The 26,433-nt window shown below is 42.9% G+C and overlaps 1 protein-coding gene across 1 annotated transcript in view; it reads right to left on the bottom strand.

The window, feature by feature from the left end:
• Positions 1-463: 463 nt before the first annotated feature.
• LOC118699633 (uncharacterized) overlaps positions 464-26,433 on the bottom strand; it is a 41,899-nt gene continuing 15,929 nt past the window's right edge. Inside the window, 2 exon segments of the mRNA XM_036403731.1 lie at positions 464-872; positions 12,131-12,139. Of these exon segments, the coding sequence (XP_036259624.1) occupies positions 464-872; positions 12,131-12,139 (418 nt within the window).

Below are 26,433 nucleotides of genomic sequence, written 5' to 3' on the forward strand. Positions count from 1 at the left end.
TGCTGTCTGCAGGTAGGAATCATGTTGAATTCCAGGTGGGAGCTGGATGCTAAGTAAACAAAGCTTTCAGCTGTATCTAGGCACCTTAATAGCATAAATAAAAACAATTAAAAGAAATTCAAAAGAAGTTGGGATCCAAGTCTGACTTTCCTCTCTTGAACCCACTGTGTACTTTGGTGTGCCTGGAGGCTTTTTAAATTCTCCCTTTGACTTTGCAAATTTTATCTTACAGTTTATTTTTAGAAGTGAGCTGGACATTTTGACCTAATTTTTTTAATGCATTTTAGCATCTTCCTACTGAAGGCATGACAGAGAATAAGAAACATTTTCCAAACCCCCAGCTAAGTTCAAGTAGCTTCACTAATGTCATAAATCCAGTGCATGGTGTTCTAGGTGCTTAGCTAGTTCTAGGTCTCCTGCCAGTAGAGAGCACTTGGGTCATGGAGAGTCCAGAACAAGATCCTTAGAGTCTTAGAATCATAGAAGCATTAAGGCTGAAAAAGACCTCCAAGATCAATGAGTCCCACCTTCGAATTTTCATCAACTTGTCAACTAAAGTGTAGCCCTTAGCACTTAGCGCCATGTCTAGTCTTTTCTCAAATATATCCAGGTATGGTGATTTCACCACTTCCATGGGCAGTCCATTCCAATGCTCTTCAAGACTTTTGGAAAAGAAAATCTTCCTGAAGATCAAACTGAACCTCCCCTGGCACAGCTTGAGGCCATGTCCTTTTGTCCTGTCAGTGGTTGCTGCAGAAGAGGCCAACCCCACGTGGCCACAGCCTCCTTTCAGGCAGTCGTGGAGAGTGATAAAGTCTCCCCTGAGCCTTCTTTCTTCCAGCATAAACACTCCCAGCTCCCTCATTTGATGGCTGTTCCTCATTTGACTTATTTTCTAAACCCCCCAGGTCACTGTGTTCTCTGGTTCTTTGAGTCGTAGGTGTCAGGAGCTTTTATGCAGGCTGAAAGAAACCTTTTTGTTGTTGTTCATTTGTTCGGCTGGGGTTTTTTAAATTACAAGTTGGAAGTTACGTTTAGTTTGGGAGTTCCTCATGATAAAATCAGAAACTATTATAAATCCTTCAGTATGGTTGTACAGTTTGCCTGAGAAAAACTTGCTGGTTCCGAAGGGAGGCGGTGACAGAGGGGTTCTGAGAGCGAGGAGCAGCTGTACCAGTTTCTGGGAGCAGTGTCTCTGGGAGCACTCGGGGCTGCCGCTCACGGTGGTGCTGGGCTCTCACCGCCCCGCAGCGGTGCCGGCTGCGCTGCCGAGCCAGCTCTGCCTGCCCAAGGAGGAGCTTACTCCCGCGGGCAAGGGCGGTTGAGATGATTTGTTGTTAACTCTATAATCTTTCCAAATTCACTCACTCTTTCCCTTGGTTGGTTCACATGTTATACTTTGTCAGACTTGCTCTGGCTTTACAATAGAGTGACAGTTTGCTGGTCCCTCCTTTTAATTAAAAAAAAAAAAAAAATTTACAGGGTATTGGAGTTAAATACCAATATAGCCGGATGGAACGTGCCTGGGTTCGTCTGGCCCTTGCTGCTTGACCAAAGGCGGCAGCTGTGGCGGTTTCACCTCAGAGACACCTTTGGCTGGCTGGGTGCTGCAGCTGGGCACTTGGGACAAGTCCAGGCATGCAGGAGCTCAGGTTTACCTCTGGTGGAGAGGCTTCAAGGCAAGGTGAAGGAAAAGGAGTCGGGTTCTGCTGGAGGGTTTTGATCCAGAGCTTTATTCCTGGCACACAGGCCTCTGAATGCAGGAACAGCTCCAACAGAACAGAGAACCGCGTGGTTGCTGTGCCTTTGAACCCCGGGAGAGGGGGAGGGAAGGGGTAGGGATCCCGCCGACCAGGTAAGGGGGGGAGTCTCAGGGGACAAATGACACCTGGATGGCCCAATGTTCCCCAGGGCTGAGGCATCTTTTGAACTTTGCCAATCACACGACACCCCTTCTGGAATGCCAGGATTGATGGACAGCAGTCAGCAGGGGGCAAGGGGAGGGAAGGGAGAGGTGACTGGCACACCTGGGGAAAGAACCGGGATGGACAGGCTGTTACATCACACCACAACAGCAGGGGATGTTATGGTAAATCAATGGTGACTCGGACGAAGGGGAGAGAGAATGATGCATCTGACTCTATCATCAGAAGGCTAAAGAATAACTTTATTATACTATACTATGTACATTTTATCTAAACTGAATCTGCCATGCACTCACTCTTGCTCACAACTGCTCACACTGCACTCATCTCTGAGTCTCTCGTGACTGTCCCATGACAGTCCCACACACACACACACTCTTCTTGATAGGCCTGATAGGCCAAGGGAACAAAACATCCTCACTTTGGGTAAACAATCTCCAAACTGCATTCTACTTTAGCACAACACAGGCACAACAAGCGAGATAAGAATTGTGTTTTCCTTCTTCTCTGCTTGTCTCACAGCTTCTCTCTGTTCAGAGGGCATCTGAATAGGACACAGGATGTCCCATACACAGAGGGTGAAAAATGTGCAGACACGTGCCTTGATTTTATTTTTTATTCAAGATATAGTAAATGAGTATAATGCACCTCCCATCTCGCTTTCTATTTGCAGACAACCCCCCTTCCTCAAAATTTCTTTTTTTGAGTTACAGACCATGTACCTCCTTCATTCTCTTGGCTGTCATACACCTCCTCAAAGAAGAATAGCAAAAGTTTGGAAAGATCCTGTGGAATGCTCCTTGCTGTGTCCAGCTCTAGCCACACAGGACCTCAATGAATCTACTTGCTACTAGGCACAATTAAGTATATACATATGTGCTTTGCTTGTTCATGAGTGTAGCATGATTTCAGTGATCACACTGGAGTAATGAATATAATTGTTTGAGAAAGCCTATTTTAAAATTAGCCAACAGATAACAGTGCAGATATAAAGAAATAAATTATATATGGAGTGGAGCTAAATGTTGAAATCTAGAATGCCTTACAGCATTTAAGCCAGTGCTCCTTATAAATGCCCTATATATTATAAGTGCAAAGATATGCATAATAGGCATATAGGCAGTGTGCAAATGCATTTATTTTGGTGAATATTTAGTATTATGCATATCTCTGGGTTAAACAGCCATGTTAGAGGACACCCTGTATATACATATTTTGTTTATGAAATAGCAAGGCCTTTCAAAGTTTATTTCCATTTTTCATGTTACTTTCAGGACTGTTACAGTAAAAGAGAGTCAATACTTGACCAGGGCTTAAATAAGGTTTTAATTTTTTTAAAATAGTGCATTTTAAATTAACTTCGACTTCCCCTTGTCTTTGTGTTCATTTGGTGAAGCTCACACTGTCATGACAGTGGTTGACAATAATAGATAAAGTGCTGTAGATAAAAATGAGGTTGATACATTTTACATGAAAGCCCTAAAGCAACTGCGTTTTTAAATCAACTATCTAGCTGGGATTGCTTTCACTTTCCTTTTTAGCACCTCATTAGGCTTACTGCAATTTTCCTGCAGTACTGAACTGCTGCCCCAGTCACAGTTCATTTTCCTCCTCTAATGTCCAATTACTCTGTTTACTGAAAATTATCATATTTTAATTACACAATAATTTAATTAAAATATTTCATTCTAGAATATAAATCAGCAACACAGAGCAGCATCATGCTGCATTCTTTCTGTTACAGCTCTGTGGCATCCTGGGAAACAGCACAGCTGTCACAGCTTGCAGGGAACACCAGGAGAGTTTTGTGCCACCCCTTTCTTTTTAAATATCACTGAGTGCCCTACAACATTCTTAGGTTTCTAATGTCCCAGAGCAGTAGCAGCACCTCTGCAGTGTGCCCTGAAATCCTGGATGAACATCCAGTTTCTTCTCACTGACACTGCTTTTGTACTGGGCTTCCTTTAGGCTTAGAATTGTGGTGCCTCTCTTGAGCACAACCTCTCAGTGTTCCGCTTCCTACCTGTCTTCCGCAGCTCCAGACACCAAGGAAAAAGAAATTTTAGCAATCTTCAGTACAAATGACTGGGTTTTGCAAACACCTACTAGCACACTGAAATGGAGAAAGATGTGAAATTACTTAGCCATTGAGAGCTACCTTACAAAAAGTAGTGGAAGTTCTTGCGTAAAGATTTCAGCACAGTAATATTTGTGGAATGAGGACAGCTACCACATTTTTTTCTTCCTCAAGGAGGAATATAATTATTCCTGTTTGGAACAATTGTTCTTTACATTAAAAATGACCCTTGTTCCTTGGGATAAAGAACTATTTAAAAACTGGGATGAGCTACCAAGCCAAGGTCAGGGGTTGCACACCCTGGTGGACAATGAGGTAGAACGTGCAGTCAGTTCACAGACTTCTACACTACTAAGTTTCATAGGCACAAAGTGAACATTTGTGAGGCCTCTGATAAAAAAGCTAAAATGAAATCTTTTGAAAAAAAGGTACTTAGGAGAAGCTCAATGCCAGAGTATTTCAATGAATATTTTTTTTTGTAAGGAAAAAGGAAATGTGAACTAGAATGTTAGGTCCCTCATAGGAATCTCCACCCATGAAGAGATTCAGTACTTGAATGTACAAGATCCTGAAGAATCTCATTGTACTTTCAAGTTATCCCAGCTTCAGGCAAGACATGAACTACCACATCTAGATAACCCTTTCAAACTAGATTCATATTAGGATTTGGTGAATAGGTAAAGTGTGTTATGTTTCATAATACCACTAGGCCTGACCAGGTTGTGTTCTGATTTTTCTCCTCTTATTTTCTTCAGTAAGGTAATTGTCTTTCTTTTTCCATATTTTTGAATTAAATATAGGACAGAAATCCACGCCCCTTCAGAGCAGATATATTTTCATTTGTGAATTTGCCCTCATTCATTTAAAATATTTGCCTTACTCAAAAGGATGTTGCCCTGCAGGACAGTATTCTTGACTTTATAGACACTAACTTTGGCCTGGGCAGACACCCTCAGGCTTCTAAGACAGCTAACTCAGAGCTAGGGTACACTTGGGCTATGGCCAAAGATGCAAGATCTGCACAGTATGACAAGTATTTTTCTCAGAAGTGAGCAAATTCTTTGAAATCTCTGTTTCTTGTTGTAATCCAATCAAGTTTTTTTTCCTTCAAATATGGCCGGGATGTAGAGGCCAGTAAGAATGAACCAATTTACTGTCAGCAATCCATTAGGGAGGAAAATGCTCCTGTTTCCAGGTGCTCCCAATAATCATGATACAGTCTGATAAGACAGAACAAGATTCACTAAAGAAGGAAAAGTCTTCCCATGTTACATGAATATCAGATCTCCTCAGGGCAGCTACCAAACTGAGGTTAACTAGGGAAAATGATACTTGGTGGGAGGCTGTAACTATGGAGAAATGGGGTGGAATGTAGTTTCTGAATCCGTGGTCTTCTTCCATATACTTTTTACGTATATATGGCTCTGTATATTCTTGCCTCATATGTACTTATTTATTAAGCATACTTATTATTTCTTGTCAAAAGTAGGTGAGATATTCACAAAAGAATGCGAGAGCATTTGTGTATCAGAATCTCAACGCTTTTGTCGAACATATTTATAAAATTGTTTTTTATAATATGAGTAGGTGTTCTTTGACACTGGAAATAACTTAAGCTGTAATCAGAGTAACTCTGCTGGTTCTTAATCACAGGAACAATGAGTAGGGATAAGAACTAAAGTTCTGTATGCAAAGTGCATTTCTGTACAGGATGTCAATACATAAAAAATATAATTTTTCCATCTATTAATGCCTCTGAAGAAAGAAAACCATTCTTTCTAATAAGTAGGGATTTTTTTTTCAGAAACAAACCTATTTTATAAAACCAGATTACATCATCTATTCATACTATATATTTATTCATAATCCAGGTGATCTTTTTGGGGGGGAATATGTTCTCTTTTTTTACATAGGTTAACATAAGCTTCTAAATTTATTAAATTCAGTTTGTGTAGAATACTTTTCATTGGTGATATAAATTTTTATGATTTTTGTCCTCTTTTTCCTTATTTTTAATCTAGGTGTCCATGATGGAAACAAATCCATAAGAATAGGTAGGTGATGAATAGAACTGCTCAGTGATTGACCAAGGCAGAGGTCAAAATCCAGAGTACTAAATCAGGACACTGCAGGGATGATTAGCACTCTATAAAAATGTTGACTGATGAGCCCCTTCTATTCTTAAACTCCAGCACAACATGACATTTCCTTAAACTGGGGTAATTGAAATAGGAGACTGTAGAGTGAACTTGGCACGTAGGGGAAGGTGCATGCAGGAAAGAATGGAACAGAAAGAAGTAACCAGGAGTGTTGTGATTAGGTGCATGAGAACTGTAGTGCATGATACAGGTAGTGGTTATTTTCTGGTACCCAGAACTGAAGTTAACAGGATGCAATCTGAACCTTAGTTGCTGCTAAGCTTCCAGTTGCATATGTAACAGAAGATCTCCATAAGAAAAAGAGTCTGTAGTCCTCTTTAGTGTATCATTTTAAGTCCCCCAAGTACTCAAACTCACAAAAACCATGGTTTCATCACTGATTTTTCAAAGGATTTTGAACTTCCACTGTACCAAGCAGCTCAGCTTTAGCAGCCCCAAGAGTACAAGACCGACAGGTGGTTCCCTTTTGGAAGGTAAAACCCATGTCAGTAGCAATCCTGCACCTTGCTACCATTTCACTTGACTTCCTAGGTTTTTATAGCCACCAAAATCACCTCAGAAAAAAATTACACCTCTGGAAAAATTACTGTGAATTGCATTACGTATTCAGTTATTTTCAGGTTAAATAACATTATTAGTAAGTGGGTGGAATTACAGGAACCCCATGACTCTGATATTGGTAGTAAGGCAGAGACCACAGAGAAATCTCCTTATTAAGCTACATAAAAATCTGTCAGGAACTAGAACTTTCCAGTGCTACTGAGATGGAAGTCTCATTCATCACTGTAAGCATTGCTGCATCTTGAATTGACATTAAATTAAATAATACTTCACATGGTTGAGGTATTTATTCATAAAACAGAAGTTATTGGTTGAATGTTTAATGTAGTCTCTCCAGCACTCTAGTCCTTCCTCTTGCTTTTTGGCACATAAGCCTATCTTAAAAAGCAAAACTGTTTTGGTTAACCAGCATGTGTGCTTCCTTTCATGTTGTTTTGCCAAAGAGATATATGGGTAGAAACTAAAAACCTTACACAAAAACTGTTGGAAAGAGAAAGGTTTGTATTCTGTATCTTTTGAGAGAGGGCAAGGGCTTATTCAAATATACTAATAACTAAAGGAAAATGGAAATTGTGCCTATGAAAAATATTGGCCTGCTACTGAAAGGAGCAGAGGTTGCAGAGAAGACTGAACACTCATTTTGCTTCAGTCTTCACTGATGTGGCCAGTCCTAAGGAATCCCTGGCTCAGGAGACCAGGAAGAAGGTCTGGAGAAAAGTAGACCCCACCTATGGATTGCATTTATTGTAATTTTTCTATTAAATTTTAACTCTGAAATCTCTCTCAGAGGTAATGTGTGGGACTCATTTCTCCTGATGGTTTACTTTCAAACCAGCATGATTACTATTCCATCAGACTATTCCATCTGTTCCTTTGGGTCAAGGTACCAGTCCTCTTGCAGTTCAGTAGTTTTTTTGATTGCTACCTATCCTGTAATCTTTAATTGTTTCTGCAGAGTGAAGCTATACCATCTAAGATTCCTAAAAGATGAGATGAGAGAGGTCCATGTACAACTTTTATTTGTGTCAAAGGAGACAATTCTATTTTTTAACTTCAGAAGTGTGATTCATTCTTTAAGTCACAGATTTCAGACTGTGTAATTGCATTCTGGACATACAGCTGCAGCTGTTATGCTCAAGAGGCAGATACACACGTGTAAGTCAAACATTACAAGCACAAATATGTCCTGTAAAACTCCAATCCAGTAGAAATTTGTTTCCAGGCCTTTACTAGGCAAAATTTCTCCTGCTATCCTTTGATTTATGTTTTAAAAGTTGGCAGAAAGCATTTGAAATTATGGTACAGAGAAGGCAAGATTAGAAGTGTTTGACAAATCCTTTACCATTTGGAGAGAAAAGGTATTTTCTGAGCCAAGATGGCTCTCAAGAAGAAAAAAATTATAGTTCTGTACTTGATTTGCTTTCTGTAAAGTATCATCCAAGCACACACACTTAGGTACAATAATCTGCAATGTAATGTACTGTTTTGTTTAGCAGCAAATAAAATGTGACCTCTTCACTTTAATGAAGAGACATCTGGAAAACTTCCCATAAATGCATCTTTTCTTGTAGACAAATGTAAGGAGAATACAGTACCTAGCTAATCAAGAACCTTAAGCAATAATTCAAAGCTCCTGGCTTTTAAATCATTACTACTGCTCGTCTAGTGACATAAAAAGAAAATGCTGCCAACATCACTCCTTAGCAGATAATAAAAAACCCTTAACAGTGGAAAATTTTGAACCCAGTGGATGTTAACCAACATCTTTTAAGCAGGTGCCTATCCCACTTGTGAAAATTACTCTCAGTGGGAGGTTTGGAGGTGCTGCTGCTTTGAACAGCCTCAAGAATGTTGTAATTGGATGACCCAAAACCTAGAACCAAATATCCCGACTGAGGATCCTCATGGCTCATACGCAGAGAAGAATCTTGTTTTGAGGTTTATAGCTTGGTCTTCAAAAAATACAAAGGATAAAAACCTCCCAAAACAAAACAAAAATGGCAAGAGTTCTCTGCAATGTGTTGGGATAGGAAAAGTTTCAATGTTTGGATCAATTTCTGACTCTACCCAAGACACTTTTTTGCCTTCTTTGCATTTATTAAAATCCCAATGAAGCATGACAAATTGTCAACTGTTTGACAGGTGGTGGGGTTTACCCCCAGCCAGCAACGAAGGCCCACACAATCACTCAGTCTCCCACCACTGGGCTGGGGAAGAGAATCAGAGGGGTAAAAGCTGGAAAATTTGTGGTTCAGCTAAAGACAGTTAATGTAGCAGGCAAAAGCTGCACACACAAGGAAAGCAAAGCAAGGAATTGATTCACCACTTCCCATGTTTGGGTGGGCATTCAGCCATCTTCAGGATAGTCAGGCCCCACCACAGTCAGCTTGGGAAGGCATACTCCAACACTCCAAATGTCCCCTCCTTTCCTCTTCTTCCCTCTGCTATAAATACTGACCATGATGTCATATCTTTGGAATATCCCTTTGGTCAGTTCTATTAGAGTTGGTGTACTTATTTTACCTCACAAAAAGATGGAGAAAGAATAGGGGCAGGAATTCACTTCCTGGATCAGGTCTGCAAAGTTCCTATGTAGGCAAGTTATGTGTCCCTCAGAATTAAGATTCTGCTCAGGCGCAAGCATACAGGAAAATGAATTTCAGTTGGTCCCAGTGGCCAGGCAAGGTGGGTCAGCAATGGAGGAATAGGGTGGTGCAACCAGAGATTTTGTATACAGGATGGGGAGTTCCAGACTGGCGCCAAGCAACAAGGAAAGGAGAAACACAGTTCTCCTTCCAGCCAAACCCTGGCACTCTCCCTGACTGTTACTGACTTAATACCAGGGTCTCATGTACTCTGCCTTCAGCAGAGGCCCAGGTTTGATTTTCTCCCCACAGTCCCTTGCAGGCAGCTTGTTTCCATGTTCTCCCCTCAGCTGACCAGGGCTGTGCTGCCTGGGCTCAGTTCCCTTTTTCCTCACCTGCCTCCTTTTTAACCTTGGGAATGTCACAAAGGAAAGTGATCCTGATCCTCAGGTTTAGGAGGCTAATTCTCACTCTCTCGGTTTCTTTACATGTCCTAAAGTCTGTCAGTCTTGTCAATACAGACCAGCTTGGTCTCATGCCAAATCCAGGAACACTAGGTGCCTTGTAATGAGCCTCACACGTGCCAAGCGGATGGGTGGAGGATCAAAGTGAAATGCTGATGTCAGGGGTGTTTTATGTCTGACTCAAAGGCTTCAGCACTCAGCTCTGGGATGGTCACAAGCTAAAACACTAACCACACATTATTTATTCTGCAATTTCTTAGAGCACCACTTTGTGTGAGAACATCCCTTTTGTACTTTGAAAGGGATGAAAGAAATATTAAAGGAGTTGTCCTTAGGATTGTTATTGGTGAGACAGACTCTTAAAATAAGGTAACTAGAATTCAATTATGTTTCAATGGTGGCTGTTTGTCTGGAGAAGATAATGTTGATGCTGGCTATATGAAGTCTTAAGGTATAAGGAAGACTGAGTTGGCTCTTAGGCTGAGTTGACATCTAGGCAATCTAGTTGACATCTAGTAGAATGCAGACATCTAGGCAAGCAGAAAGAAAGTGCTGCACCTATTTGTATTTCTATTCATGGTGGAAATGGTGATGGGGTTGTCAGTTCTTTCAGATATTCTGGAGATTGCCCAGGGTACATCACTTCCAAACAAAGCTTATTAGCTATTTACCACTCACAGCTGGGTGTATCCTGTGGTCAAATTTTTACAATAATATTCTGTTTGTACTCATAAAAACCTTTTATCTGGGATATATATGGTACTTCACAATCTGAATATTTTAACATGTTGCTTTTAAAGATGCTGCTTGGTCTCAGTGCTCTCTGTAGTCGAAATTTTGTTTCTGGACTATGATTCCTGAGCACTGCCTTCTCCTGTTGGTGCTTTTTAATGTCCTGCATAGACTTTGACTTGAATTTATACTGTTCAAGAGTACTGGAAAGTTTTCCACTCAGATATACCATTTTGCAGCCCTTTTAGTTACTTTCTTCAAGGATAGTATTCTAGTACAGGTTATTCTATAATAATTTACCTTGAAATGCACATTCAGTGACTTGACCCAAAGGAACAGCACTTTTCCTTCCAGGAAAATGGTTGCTTGGAAATACAACATACGGAATCAATTTGTATTAGTTGGAAGAGTTACTAAGAAGAAAAATTGTAAGTTTTTGGTTTTTTTTAAAACACCATAACCACTCTGCACTAAACAGCTTTAACAGGCACTCTTAATGATTACTCCACATTTAAGGCTGATGAATACAAACTGTATTTAGGCATGGTTTTTTTACACTTTGTGGGAGTTTCACTAGGTCTGCTGTTTTTATGTACTTTTTGTGAGGGGAGGACTCGCTTAGCCTTAAAGCAGCTCTCTGCAAATGTTGGAGTGCTGTGAAATTCAGCACAAGATGAAAAATGTCCTGTGGACAAACACTAGGACAGTCAGAGTGTCCTGTGCAATTTTAGCCCCTGGTCTATCTGTAACTGGGACCAAAGCACAGACATTACTTACTGACTCAGCAGTGATGCTGTCAGCTCTCTCCTGTCTTCCTCCTAGAGACAAATTTGTAGTAACTGAATTTTCTCTTGGGTTCATAAGATCCTGCTCATAAATGCATAAAACAAACCAAGCCTTACCTCACAGGTAATTCAGTGTTAAGACAGTCTATGAAAAAGCTGCAGTCAGTGGAGGTACCATGGGTTTCCTTCTTTGCACAGCAACTCTTTTATACAGCAGTAATCTCCATCACAAGCATGTTGCAGCTATTAATGGTTTAATTTATATGCAAATTTAGAGTTACATAATTGATCCTCTTCATGGAAACATCTAGACAACAAAAAACTGGTCTTTTTCTCATTTTATTCTACCTGTGTCTCAGTTATCCTGCTGGTTGAGAAGTATGTCACTGGGCATACAGCAATAAAACAGGAATATTTTGACTTTTTAAGAATTCTGTAATCTAATTTTTTTGTTGCTGTTGTTGTTTTGCTTTGCTTTGTTATTTATTCATATGGAAAATGCACTCATTTTGTTTGGGCCTATTTAAACTTCATAAGGAAGCTAAAAATAGAACTTCTATGATGTAATTGTTATATCTGGAGAAATACCCTACCTGAGCAAATGCCACATGACAGGGATCCCTATTACCTTGTGTAATTCCCCACTTCATAGTTCTCCTTAGTTATTGACTCTAGATTTGGAATTACAAGAAAGGCCAAGATCTGCCCCAACACTGTCAAAAAGAGAAAGCACAAAAAAGCCCATGAAGACACAAGAGACTTCATATGTCAATTATGATAATTAACTACAGGCGATCAAGTGATTCTCAAAGAAGGTGTTTTTCATGCAGTTATGACACTACGCATAGGGCCTAAGACTTTTGCAGCTTTTGATGTCTTTTATCCTGAAACCTGAAATAAGTACCTGTTTTGTTACCCCCAAACGCTCCACACCTGCACAAACACAGGTGGCACTTGCCTCAGAAACTTCGTAATGTAATGAAATGCCCATAGTACTGTTGGAGGATACAAATGCAGACACTGCCATGTACTAAGCTGAGGTTTGATATTTTATGCAGAATAGCTTTGCTTCTTGGTAAAGGAAGCTTTTTCTTTTCTCCTCATCTTTGAATATTTCATGGAGAGCAGATGCCCTGGGCTTGCGTGCACACTGCTTCTTTCTAACTGGCCTAATCCCAAGCACTCTTGATTTTTATGAAACCACATCCTTCTCCGTCTCTCCATTATAAGAGTGCTCTTGTCACTTCCTCCCTGTTCAGTTGTGGTTATCCTGCTTCACTTAGCTTCTGCCCCCACCTGTGGAAAGATTGTCTCTTCATGATCTGCTCTCTCTAAGTCTTGTTCAGGGAATTGTCTCAGGAGCAGAACTGACAAGACAGCAATGGAAAGGGGGTAGGAACCCCTGTGAGGATTCTCCCACAACCCTCTTTCCCAGGATAAAAAAAGAGCCTGGATAAAAGTAAACGATGTAATAGCCTCTTCTGCCACAGAGCACAAGGTGTAACTAAGCCCTGGGGACATAGAAGTGATGTTGAAAATGCTAATGCTAGTGGACTTTTGAGACATCTTGATAAAAATTAGTGGCTAAAAGAGAAATGTTGCAGAGTGGAAATGTCAGTGATATGGGCAATCCAAGTGTAAAGAGAGCAGGTGAGGCACAAGCTTGCACTTGAATTCAGCAGGTGTGTTGGCTGAATTAATTTCTGCTGGAATAGCATACAAAACATCAGCTCTCCAGCTGCTGAATTTGTGAGGTATTTCAGATTGCAACAGATATGAAACCAAAGAGACATATTAATGGTTATTACGGTTGTTAGTATACATGTGAAAGGTGTTTTTTAGAGATTTTATTAATATTTTATTTGTGAATTAATGAATAAACCAAGGATGTATAATCCAAAGCATGGAAAAAAAGTTTGTTACTTCCATTATAGTTGTGGTAGACGTGGTAGCAACAGCTTTTACTGTAAATATTTCATCTCTATTATAATATCTAATAGTTAACAATCCGGTCACTTTAATTAACAATTTACCCATGGCCTAAATGGATTAATATATTATATAACTTTTATACATTTACAAACAAATTTTATATAGACACATAAATGTATATGTGCATATATGTGTGATAGGCACATATATATTATATATACTCTTTTTTTCTTTTTCTCCTAGGGAACTGATGAAATGATCATACAAATAATTTCATAGTGTAATTTTTTTTTCAGCAGTTTCAATAGAAGGAAAAGAAGAAGTAGTGATGGAAAGAAAAAAAAAAGGGTCTGTTTTACATTTCATTTGATTGCTGGGAAATGACAAGTGAAATTTCTGTAGCTAATTAATTTTGTTACAGATGTTTCTAGTTCATATAGCCACATTCTGAGCAGGGGCAATTGCCCTAGTGCCATTGACTTCCCAGTTCCTAGTCCCCAATGAGTCTAATAAATTACTCCAATTTAAACGTGATTAGGAGCGATTCCCGCAGTGATACATTCCAAGAATCAAGGAATACATTCAAAATTTCCTAGACTTCTGCAATAATAATGAAGAAAACATTCACCTCATTGTTTTGTCAGCTGGGATCCTTGTCTTGCCTGTGGAAAGAATCTGTGTGGAATTTCTAGGGTCAATAAAATTCTTTATTTAAAAAGGGATGATGAGGGATGCAACAGGATGGATAAAAGAGCTATCAGTCTTTGAAGCACAGAATGTCATTTGCACTCATCTTGGTAACTTATTGACAGTCAGTATGGCTCTGTGTGCAATTTACATGTCAGATACAAATTTTGCAGTACTTCAATGTAAGAATATTTGATCCATAAGTCCCCATGACCCATGGATTTCTAATAGTATCTGGAAATAAATATAAATGTTATGAGCATGCTTTGTCCCTATTTATGTATGAATCCCTCATCTAAGATTTTAGCAAAGAGTTAATGAAAGGACACAAATATATTTACCTAGCAGAGGAAGGCATGGGCTAAACTCAAAGTCCACTGGATTTCTACGGTGGATTGGTGGCTAGTGAGTACTTCAGATATACCATCAGTCAGAATGGGTTGTGTCATTTGCTTACACAGTAATGGAAGTAAGAATTATGGCTTTTTGTTCTGCCACAGAAAAAAAACCTTCTCAGGTTGGATTACGCCAAGCTAATGATAACTAACCATATCAAACTAATTATTAGGCAAGACAATCACAAGATTGTGCTGCAAATGTCCTTAGGATACCAGTTGTGGCCTGGGATCCCTTGAGACCTGGTTGCCATCAGGATCTGCACAGTTGCACAGCAATGTGTCTGGCAGGTGAGGTGTAGTTTAAACACAGTGATTTACCAGATACCCATCTTGGGTTCTGCTTGAAGTGACCAGTGACTCCTTATTAGCTTAAATGTCTCATAAAATGGGCTCATGTTCAGGTCCTGTATTGGTAATTGCTGAGGAATTCTATCCCGGTACTCATTGGACACAACAGATTGGGATGAGCTTATGCACAGATAGACCCCTGGCTTGGCTGTGGTCTACAACTAGTTCTTCTGAAGGGACCAGCTCAGGGAAAGATGTAAGAAGTAGAAATAACTAATCTCAGACTAGTACAGATACTGAAGGCATGCAGAAGATTGTTTCCTTAAAAGAAAAGTTGTATTTTGTTCATTTTAGATATTAGTTAATATTGAAGTTAGTCTCAACTCATTCAGCACAAGTCTTAAGCAAAATTTTGAAAGGAAGGACTATTCTACTGAAAATTCATGTCTTTTTAGTCCTCTTACTCTGCAATCATCATACATCAGATTACTCAAGAGAGGACTGTTTGGGTGCTGAGGCAGTAGGGGTGATGTTTCCTCTGCTCTTGTCCCTATCCTGATCTCTGCCCTTCATCACAGCTTCATTTCATAATGCGATGATGTGCGTTCCTCCAAAACCATGAAGGAGAAAACACTGCCTTGGACAAACGCTCACTTGGTAGCAAGCACGATGTGCCAAATCTGGTCACCGAAAACGGAGGCAGAAGAAAATAGCTTGCACTACACCTCCGGCAGCAGAGGCTGTCGCCTTTTTCCCTCGGTCCCTCTCTTTTGTCTACACCGCTGCGCAGGGCCTCCTGGACCTTCTCCACAGAGACAGGCTGCCCTCAGGAGCCCTGCGACCGCCCTCTAAATCACGCCCCAGCCTCGGTCCGGGCCGGGGGCGGCAGCAGAAGCTCCCCGGGGAGCGGGAGGGGCGCGCAGCCGGCGGCGCTCGGCGGCGGCCCGCCAGGTGGCAGCAGGACCCCGCGGGACGGGCTGAGCCGGGCTGTGCCGGGCCGGGCTGTGCCGGGCTGTGCCCGCCGCCGCCGCGGGGCCGCGCTGCTGCTCCGCCGCCCGCCCCGGGCACGGCGCTCCGCCCGGGCACCGCGGCGCGGCCTGACTGACCGCGGGGGCTCCGCGGCGGGGGCACAGCCCGGAGCTGCTCGGGGAAACCGGCCTCAGGGCCGCGGTGGAGGGCGAGGCGCTGGGTAGTGTGGTGCGATTAGCGGTGTAACCTGGGCCCGAGCAGCCCGCGGTAAAGACAAAGCTGTATGCAAATCGCCCTCCCCTTCCCCATCCCCCGCTCCCGGGGGCTGACGCCGTTCCCCGGACTGTTTTTAATGATACGGTATGCGGAGTAACTTGAAATTAATTACAAGGTTCCTGACTAAAAGGCGGGGGGAGGCGGTGTCATCCGGTGGGCTCGGTGCTCGGGGCTTTGGCCACCTGCTCGTGGCAGCGGTGGCCGCGCTGTGGAGGCTCCGCAGCCCCGCTTGTCGGGCAGCCCCGGGCCGAGAGCCCGCCGCGGAGAGCGGCCGCAGCTTCGCCCGGCGAAGGTACGGCCCGGGGCGGCAGGGGCGAGGGCAAGGGGATGGAGGGCAAGGGGATGGATGGTGGCGGGCTGGGGAAAACCCGGGCGGGGGCGGTCTCTGCCTCTTTACAGCTGGAGAAGCGCTTTTTGGTGCGCGTGTGTGTGTGTGTCCGCCCGTGTCTGTGGGGGGTTTGTAGGTGTTCTGGCTGGGGCTCCGAATTTTCGTCTGCAGACTCTACTTTTTCTGAAGACCTACACGATTTCTTCCCCTAGAAGGTGGCTTGTTGCTTTCTGGCATATACTTATCTAACTCCCACCCCCGAAGATAAATGTTTCAAAATACTGAGAAGACATGACCACAAAAATCGCTGTGCTGTCGGGAGGACTGGAGGATGTGAGGGCTAGGGAAATTCTTAAAAATACGGTAACTGACATGAATGTTAGTTTCTGTAAATATATATGTTAAATACATATATAATACAGAGTTCTGTGTAAGCTAGTAACAGGGAAAAATAATAAGGGGTCTTTTTGACAGGACTTTTATTTTCATCTCTTCTCCCTCTCTCACATCTTTCTGTTTGTCTCCTCTATATTCTGCTTTTATTACAAGAAGTTTGTTAATACGACATGTCAACGTTGCTGGCTTCAGACTACAGCACTTTTTTACAAAACCAGACTGAAAAAATTTCCCCAAACCTCCACTTAATGGCACAACTGGTATGTATAAATAAAATCTTCATTATTTAAAGTGACGTGGATGTGGTTTACTCTATAGCCTCAGTAATTTAAACAGCACCTATCTCCTGCAGATAGAGTTGCTATGCACCTCTCTACTAGTGAGTTTGAAAATTCTAACTCAGCTTTGATTTATTTCCTCTCTATCAGTGATTAATGCGCCATAATTAGCTAATCTTAAAGCCATTATTTACAACCGGGGCAGACAAAGGGAAAAACTGATGATCCAGCACTTAACTCTGTTTGAAATTATGAAACTGAAAAAAATGTTTAGGTCTCGTCTCGGAACCGGACAACCACTCCGATAACAGCAACAACAACAACAACAATAACAATAACAACGGCAACAACTTAATCCATTAATTATCGCTGATTCTTTTCTTCGGCCGAGAATGTACTTGTACCATCTCTGACTTTTAAAAGTGTAAGCATCTGCTGTCAGTCTTCTGTCTCCCCCTTTGTTGCTGTTTCAAGGAGAGGACCTAAATCTGCGCTGCCCAAACGCGCGGGCGGCGGGCACGGGCGCAGAGGAGGAAAAGCCCACGGCCACAGGGGCAGGGAGTGCCCGCCATTCCCGCCGTCCCAGCCCCGCCGGCCGGGTGCGTGCTAGCCCCGTGTTAGCCCCATGTTAGCCCGGTGCTAGCCCCGTGCTAGCCCCGTGCTAGCCCCGTGCTAGCCCCGTGTTAGCCCCGTGTTAGCCCCGTGTTAGCCCGGTGCTAGCCCAGTGATAGCCCGGTGCTAGCCCCGTGTTAGCCCGGTGCTAGCCCAGTGATAGCCCGGTGCTAGCCCAGTGATAGCCCGGCGGTAGCCCGGTGATAGCCCCGTGCTAGGCCCGGTGGTAGCCCCGCGTTAGCCCCGTGGTAGCTCCGCGTTAGCCCCGTGCTAGGCCCGGTGGTAGCCCCGCGTTAGCCCCGTGGTAGCTCCGCGTTAGCCCCGTGCTAGGCCCGGTGGTAGCCCCGCGTTAGCCCCGTGGTAGCCCGGTGGCAGCGGGGCTGGTGCCGGTGTGAACAGCGGCCGGGGGCAGCGGGGCCCCCGCAGCAGCGGCCGCCCGTGGGGGCCGAGGTCGCCGTGCGCCGGCCGGGGCTGCCCGCCGGTGTCCACCGATCTCCTCAACGTTTTGCGTTAAATCCCGAGATTCTTCCCTTTCTCTTCCTTTTTGAGTGTGGGAATATGGCTTTCTAATAATATCTTAATCCCCCGACCCCCGCCAGCTCGGGAAGATAGGCAGGATTCGTTTGATCTGGAAATGAGAGGGAAGACGGGAAGTAGAACATCCATGAAAATATCAAGGAGGGAATGAAGAAATTTGATTAAGAAATTTAAATTAAAAAAAAAAAAAGAAGAGAAGAAAAACAAAACCCGAGGGGTGTTGGAGTAGGGGCAGAGCAAAGGTGCTTGGTGTGAGCAGGCGCTGATTGTCCAAGAGAAGAGGTGAAAACGTTCTTTGTTCCGATATGCCTTGTCAGGGGCGCACACAAGTCATCCTTACAGCGAAAAAATATTAGCACATTGAGAAAGAATAAATGAAAAGGAAGAAGAAGAAGGGAAAAGAGAATCCATCAAACACTCCCCATCCTGTTTATCCTTCCTGGGGTATAAAAACCCAAAAACAAACCAACACAAAACAACATAATCTGTAACCTTTCCAGTTGCTACTCGCTCTTCCCCTCGCTCTCTACTCTTCTCTCCCTCCCAAACAAACAATGAATTAGAGATGATCGCCCCGTGCCCGCTGTAATGCGGCAACAAGGAACAAACCAGGAGGGACTGGGCAGGGGAGGGAAGTGAGGAGCTGCAGGGATGGACACCCAGGGCAGCGAGGGACTACTCCCTCCGACAGGCCAAAATCTCCTCCTCGCTTTTCTGCTTCGTCTTCCTCCTCTTGTCTAATGAAGGATTGATCGAGACATATGAGTAATGCCTGATGCTACTTAGCCCTGGAAAAAAAGAGTCCAGGCTCTGAACTCCAAAGAATTTTGCATGGGATTTTGGTTCTGAGAAATGCCCCTGTTTGTCCTAAATCCAGCCACAAGGGAGAGGGTTGGGTGAGGGGACATCTGTTTAATTTGAAGCAATAAATACGCCGGATCTGTGGCTGTTTGGGTGTTTCCATTTTTAAAGATGATTAATCCCATCTCCACCCCCCCCTTCCAATTCGACTGTAAAGAAATGGATTAGGAATGGTATCAAGAAGGATTATTCATTTATATCAGGCAGATGGAGCTGTACAGTAGGGTTTCAAAGAAACAAAGAAAATGGTTTCTAAATGGTTGTTTGGCATGAATTATTTGGTGGATTTGCAAACAAGCAAGGCGAAGCACTGTACAGCAAGATGTAGAGGAAACCCATCTGGCACCTTTCCCATCCTTGTCTGGAGCTGGAGGGGTTTCCAGACAGGTAGCGGAGGAGTCGCTGAGCAGAGCCGGCCCGAAGGGAGCGGGCCAGGGAGTGTGAGGCTGCTCTTCCCTCCGGCAGCCAATATCCTCCCTCCCGTCTGCCCGAGCTGCCCGGGGCTCGGCGCTGGCCTGGGCATTGCTGGCGATTGCTGCACCTGCGGGGCACAGCCGGACCCCTGCGGGCTCCGGGGCAAGAACCCGGTGGGGTCCTGCGTGCCCTCCCCGCTTCCCCACCCACGTCTCCTCCTCCCCACCTGGCCCTCTCGGCTCAGCCGGTCGCAGAGCTCAGGGATGAGGCAGGAGTAGAGGAAAGGGAGGAAGGCAAACAATAAAGAAGCAACAAACTTTCGGAAGTGTTTTCATCGCGATCCGCCCCTCCGCGCATTTCTGTTTCTCTCGGAATTTTTCAGTCAGCCCCGCGTTGAAATCTCCGGCCATTTCAAACAGTTAAAAATGTGATTGACACTTATGTTAATAGTTTGTTTTTGTGCAAAGCGGATCTGCAAATTTCCAACACAAACACACTGTGTAGATCAGATGTTAGGTATAAAAATGGTTTATTGATTGAAATAATAGAAGCATTATTTTGATTTGTCCTGACATGCTGACTGATTTATAGATTCCTACCCCATTGATTTCTTCTTGTCCGGGCAGAAGGAAATGATCAAATCTCATGAAAATGCCCTGTTGTGCTAATTAAGAAGCTGAGGTGCATTTCTTTCTTTCTTTCTTTCTTTCTTTCTTTCTTTCTTTTTCTTTCTTTCTTTCTTTCTTTCTTTCTTTCTTTCTTTCTTTCTTTCTTTCTTTCTTTCTTTCTTTCTTTCTCTCGCTCTCTCTTTCTCTCTTTCTCTCTCTCCCCTTTTCTCTCTTTCTCTCTCTCTTTCTTTCTCTTTCTCTTTCTCCCTCTTTCTCTCTGCTGGGATTTACCAGATTTATTCTCTGCTCCATGGACTTCGTGCGTGTATATTTTTTTATCTTTTATACATCTGTTTTCACTTTGCACTTTCAATGAGCTGTAGCAGACAATAGTGAGAGAAACATCTGAAAATGCAAGGAGACAGAGTTGCATATGTGTTTCATTTCTGCGGGTTAGTCGGAGAAAACAACAAAAGGACACCTGGAGGGAGTGTGTGTGGAATAAAACATACAGTTACAAAGAGGATTGTGACCCTGTAAGAGGGAAAGGCGAATACAACGAAAAAGGACTGCAAAAAGTAAGGAAGAGCAGTAGAAGTGAAGCAGGAAAGAGTGTCAAGGAACATTGATCCAGAGCAAGAAAATGAAGTTAAAAGCCCGTTCGGCTGGATGTTCCCTAACCTTTTTTTAAAAAAGAAGAGTTAGAGAAAAGACATGTCGGTCGGGATAAACAAACTGGGAAGACGCACCTGCCGAAAATGTGTATCTGATCTATCTAAACAAATGTGTGTCTGTTTATCCATCTGTGCTTTTATATAGGGAGATCTAGAGCATCCCAACAATAATTGCAATCCTGCATCGAAGAGGTAAGTCTCACAATTCTCTCTTTTATGAACGTGGAATCAAATCCTCTGATTTGAAAATCAAATCAAATCAGATCCAGCAGCAGTGACATCCCAGGCAGTATTAGTTTGGCTGGACTTTCTCTCTGTGTGTTTGCTTGTTTGCTTGGGTTTGTTACCCTTTTTTTTTTTTTGGTTGTGAAGAAAACAGGGTTCAGTGGGAGACAACCATATGGGGAGGGAGGGCAATCCCATTGTCTGCTCGCCAGAGGATCTCGTTTTGCCCTGGAAAAGACGATCAAACGGAGCCAGGGTCCACTCAGGAAAGTAAAAGGGATGACGGGGGTGGGGAGAGGAGGGGTGGCGGGGGGAGGGAATAAGAGTGGGTGCATGTGGATTTAATACCAGTGAAAGTATTACAGGGGGATCAGATTTAGCGAGCGAGCGAGAGGGAGCTTTTGAACATCTGTCTAATGCAGCTAATAGAAGTGACATTAGTGATATTGGAGAGAGAGGGACACCACCGCCGATCGGGCTGGGATTACGGGAGTCTACCCAATCCGATTAGCCGCTGCCCCTCTCCTGCCAGCGGCCGAGCCCGAGCCCGGGCCCCTCCGCGCCCTGCGAGCCCCGCGCAGCCCCGGCCCCGGCTGCTCTCCCTCTTCCCGGCAGCAGCGGCTCAGACCCTCCGCAAAACGACGCTGAAGGGCAGAGCCGCAGCTCGGCGGTGGCGATCAAGCCGCTCGGGTTTAATATTCATCAATACACCGCGATGAAATTCCACCCCGCTCCCGAGGAAACCTTTATTCTCCGGCTAATTGTAATTTACAATTACGCTTTACACCTTATCACGTAGGAGGTTAGGAAACAAGATTCTTCCATATAATTATTGTCCTCCTTAATCCTATTCCACTGCATATCACCTCGCACCGCAAAGTCCTATTGTTCCCTCCTACCCATTGCACCAGTCATTCAAACTAGTGTATAAAAAAAATCCCAGTCTGCATAATTTTAGACATCACACCCACGCACGCCTCTGAGCCCGAAGCAGAAGGCATGAATGGGTTATAACTCCGGCAGAGGCAGCGGCCGGCTGAACCGGGCAGGGTCACACAGCGCCGGGCTCCCCTCGCTGGCAGGCGGGCGGGCAGCTACCGGGGCCGCCGCGCCAGGATGCACTCTGATTTTGGGTGGGTTAATAGATATTTTCCCTCTAGTTTGCTTGTCGAGTCGAATAATTTAAAAGCTTTCCTCGATCATAATAGCAGGCAATTTATACAGAAACGTACACTTGTGAACTCCATGCACCTAAGCAAGTATCTCCTGCCCACACGCACCATATCTATGCCTTACAATCCTTGCTTAACCGTGACTGTAGCCTTCAAAGTGAAGTGCGTCTCTCTAGCTCTCCAGTGCAGGGAAAATGCCTGCAGTTTGTACCTCCAGGCATTACAACATGCCTCAGCCCAGCTGAAAACAACACTGCAGCTGGAGTTCAGCCGGCCGCAGAGGAGTGTCACTGCCGGCAGCTCTGCCAGGGACGCTGCCAGGGGCTGCCGTGGGGCTCTCGAGTACTATCAGGCTCAGCCTTGTGCCTGACTCTTCACAAGCTGTTTTACCACCCGGTAGGAGCTACCCGAAGCATGACTCAAAGGCTGACTAGCATCCAACTCATGAATTACAGAAAATTGATGCCCTGCTTAAAATTCACAGCAGTGAATTTGTAGCGTTCACATTTCTACGTGACAGTCATCTTGCAGAGAGATAACATCTAACAGCTCCCGAGTTTCCCCCTTGTAACACTGTGGGAATAACATGGCAAAGGCCAAAAAGTCTCTCTGTCGCTCATTCACGCACAGTGCACACACCAGAGTATTGTGCAGCAGTTTCATGATTTGTAGCACACCAGTATAATATCTATCTCTGAGAAACTACACTGGTGGGTTTGTTTTTGTTTTTGTTTTTGTTTTTGTTTTTGTTTTTGTTTTTGTTTTTGTTTTTGTTTTTTTTTTTGTTTTTTTGTTTGTTTGTTTGTTTGACTGGCTGGGAGTTTCTTGAAAAGACATTAAAACCTTTCTTATAAACTTTTCTTGCCCAGGTGATCAAATTTTACTAATCTTTCATGTGTATATATCAGGCACCAAATCTGTTATAAATTAAAATATCCCAAATTTTAATAGTAACAATCTAGTCTGCATCAGCTTCTTAATTAGACATAGTTGGGGCAGAGAGCTGATGTTAGAATTAGGAACTACCACCATTGAAGAAGGTATATAATGAGGCCTGTATAAAGTCTTCGTTTGCCACCCATTCATCTCTGAATATTTGTCATTTAAACAAGGAAAAAAACCCAAAAACATTCTCCAGCTCCTAACAATCTTTATTTTCCATAATCTTCACCACTTATTTTCATAACAAAAGTTCATAAACTTAACATGGGAATCCAAATAGTCTTAGAAGAACAAATTCTGTCCTACCTCAGGTCCTATGTTCATTTCATTCTTGTATTTCTGATGGTTGCATAGTTGTGTTGTGACACACTCTCGAGTTACTATTTTCTTATTAACTCTCTGATGTTCCTAATAAAACAAATAGCTTGCATCATCCAGGTCATTCTTTGTTCTGGAAGAGAGGGTTTTATGCCAGGTGGATGTTGGATATATTCAGAGGCTGGCCAGTAGGAGACAGCGACAGTTAGGGGATCATAGCGTGTTGCTACTATGTGCACGTGCAGTTCAAAACATTAGAGAATTTTAGCACAAATTTGTGCTTCTGTAGTGAGAAAGATGATCACAGTGTCTTGGATCTTGTTTTCTGGATCCCTAAACTTCATATGAATTATGTATATAGATTAACATGAGGTGCCCTAAATGGATTTCCTCCATTTTAGTGTTTCATAATATTCCATTGGAGTTTTTTAACCATATATATTTCTAAGTTTTAAGACATACTTAAAGTAATATATTGAAATAAATTTAATATTCAATTTATAGGAAGAGAATGGTAAAAACATACACATCTACTATTTAATACAATCCTGGATTTTTACCCTGCAGTGGACAGCAAGCATTTTTTCCTAGTATTTTCCATTATTCTTACTAGGCTTTATTTATACAGTGCAGTTTTTGAAAAATATGTCTAATACATTCCATATGAGCATGTAGTGAATTCCAAAATGTACCCACTCTGATGTAGAATAATACCCATTTTAAAACTCTTTTGTGAAGTGCTCAAATTCCTCCTTACATCCCTGACACTTCAGAATGGCACATGCCTTGTACTGGAAACTCTGGGGCTGAGAAAATGAATATGATATTGAATATCAAAATATCAAGAGCAGAAACCACTATTGAGGAAGGGTAATTTTAAGTTACCAACACAGAGAGTACCTACATGCAATTGCCTGCAGATGTGACCAAGCCAGGCTGCAGGATCCTCTACTTAGATGAATTTTCTCATCATGAAAGAAGAGGTTTTTTGCTTCTATTAGCTGAAGACCAGCAGCATATAATACACAAATTCCAGAGTAGTTATGGACAAGTGGAGTGGCTTTAAGAGAATAATTAATTGGCAGATTGTCTTTTAGATATTATTACAGCTGTTCTAGATGATTATGTCAGAGACCAAACCCTGAAGGGCCACACACTAGTCAAACCTGGAATCAGAATGCTGGTCCCTGCTTGGTGTTTCTTTTGTAAGTTGGAAACCCTATCTTCTGTTTTGGTTTTTTTCCTTGTGACTCTGGTGCTAAGAACATCACTGCACCTCAGCTTTAAGTAAAGTGGTACGACCTAAAATGTCACAGATTAGATAAAATACCTGAGGTAAAGCTTAGGAAAAAATATAGAGAAATGCAAGAGGAAAGACAGAGAGAAAAAAGGATGTCTTACCGGAAGAAAGGATATGATGAAAAATATGGATCAGAGAGAAGGCAGGGGAACTTGATATATTTTTCTTTTACCAAGCAGTATTTTCCAGTAATTCTTTGGAAGAGATAATTTTTCTCACACCATTCCCTCTTGTCTCTTAAATATTTTGTATTCCCCAGGCTACCATGGCTAAGAACAAAGGGACTGGGAGACCTAAGAAAATCTCAACATAGAGAAGGAAGAGAACAGATTCAAGAAGAAATGACATGGTCTGCATTCTTACCCCTGCAGGATGATCTTTCAGTCTCTTCTGCACGTGCACACAGATACACCACATAGGTCCTTTGAACTGCTTCTCAGCAAATATTGCTTAAACAGCCAATTGTGCCAACATATCATATCAGTAACTCTACTAGTGCCAGGAGGGAAGAGTGAAGGACTGAGATGGATGGGTATTATCAGCATCTACATTTGATTGCCTATAAACCAACCAGGTAAACCTCAACAGGGCTGTCTTTATACACCACAAGGTGTAACCTGTTGGTAATCATGGCTGGAGTGTGTTAGAAAGGGACTGACCAGCTAATGGAGATAGATTCTTGATGGTAATTCTTTGTATCCTTTTTTAAAATAAGATTTGAAGACTTGTGAAGAATGCAAAGCAGATGGCATGGGTAGCATTTAACATTGCTGTGGGCAAGGCACTCTTAGGTAGCTGATGCACCCTTACTCATATTGCTCTGCCAGAGCAACCCCTTGACTTGGAAAGTAACTGCTGCTTCTTGCTTACATTGGAATGAATTGAATATACCTCAGTAAAAATCCATGCAGTTCCACTGGTGCAAGCCTGCTGTGTAAGTGATGTGAGAATCAAGCCCTATTTCACCAGCCATTGCAAAGGGATAATTTATAGTTTGGGCTGCTCAGCTGCTGCCATAATGCTTGAGCCTGGGATCAATGGTGCTTAGAAATTAGTGCACCTTGTGCCACACACAGAGGTGAGAAGGGGACTGGGCTGGGGTTTGTACTCCTGTTAACATCAGGGAGTGAGTGGGCATTTCTCACAGATTGTGGCATGGCACAAGTGGAGGACAGCTCTGAGCCTAGAGGAGTTGTCTGGGATGCTAGGCAGTGTTTCTCCACCCCCTACTAGGCAGGCCATGTGAAACACTATGAAAGCCAAGATTTTTATTATTTACTTAGTGAAAAGGTGTATCAATACTTTGTGATGGTTATAGTAGCTAAAAACATGATCTTTGCTGTCTTGTCTGAACTCCTTTTACCTGCTTACTATTACTTGTCACCAGGGATAGCTTTTCAGTTCTCTTTCCTGGATCTTGATTTCACTGTTTGGATATATTCATCTGAATGTTTGCAGGAGATTGTATCTTCATCAACTAAAAGGAGAAATAAATAACAGAGTGAGAAGCTTGCTTTGCTGAGCAATTAAATTCTTAATTTTTGCAGTGTAATTCTGAAAATAGGTCTGGCTTTGTGTGCATTGGTCTAAATGCAATTTTAATTTCACTGTGTGTCTAAATGGGGAAAGGATGACGAGGGGATGTGGCATCATACTTAGCAGTAGGACACAGCCATTTATTTGGAACATCATGATCTGTGCTAAAAAGGAAGAACTTGTTTTTAAGTAAATTTTGTTTTAGGTATTCCTGAGTTTTGGCAGGAGAATGAGGGGCACCCAAGTGAGATCATTGCAAATTTCCCATGCCTCCCTCAGCTTGGAATTCACTCATCAGCAAATAGAAACCAAGTCTTGATTGTGGCAGCACTGCATATAAGTAACTGCTTGGCCACCCATTGCAAAAATCATGTCCTACACTTTCTGCTGGTTT

The sequence above is a fragment of the Molothrus ater genome, chromosome Z, assembly GCF_012460135.2.
Source record: "Molothrus ater isolate BHLD 08-10-18 breed brown headed cowbird chromosome Z, BPBGC_Mater_1.1, whole genome shotgun sequence".
Taxonomy (NCBI): Eukaryota; Metazoa; Chordata; class Aves; order Passeriformes; family Icteridae; genus Molothrus; species Molothrus ater.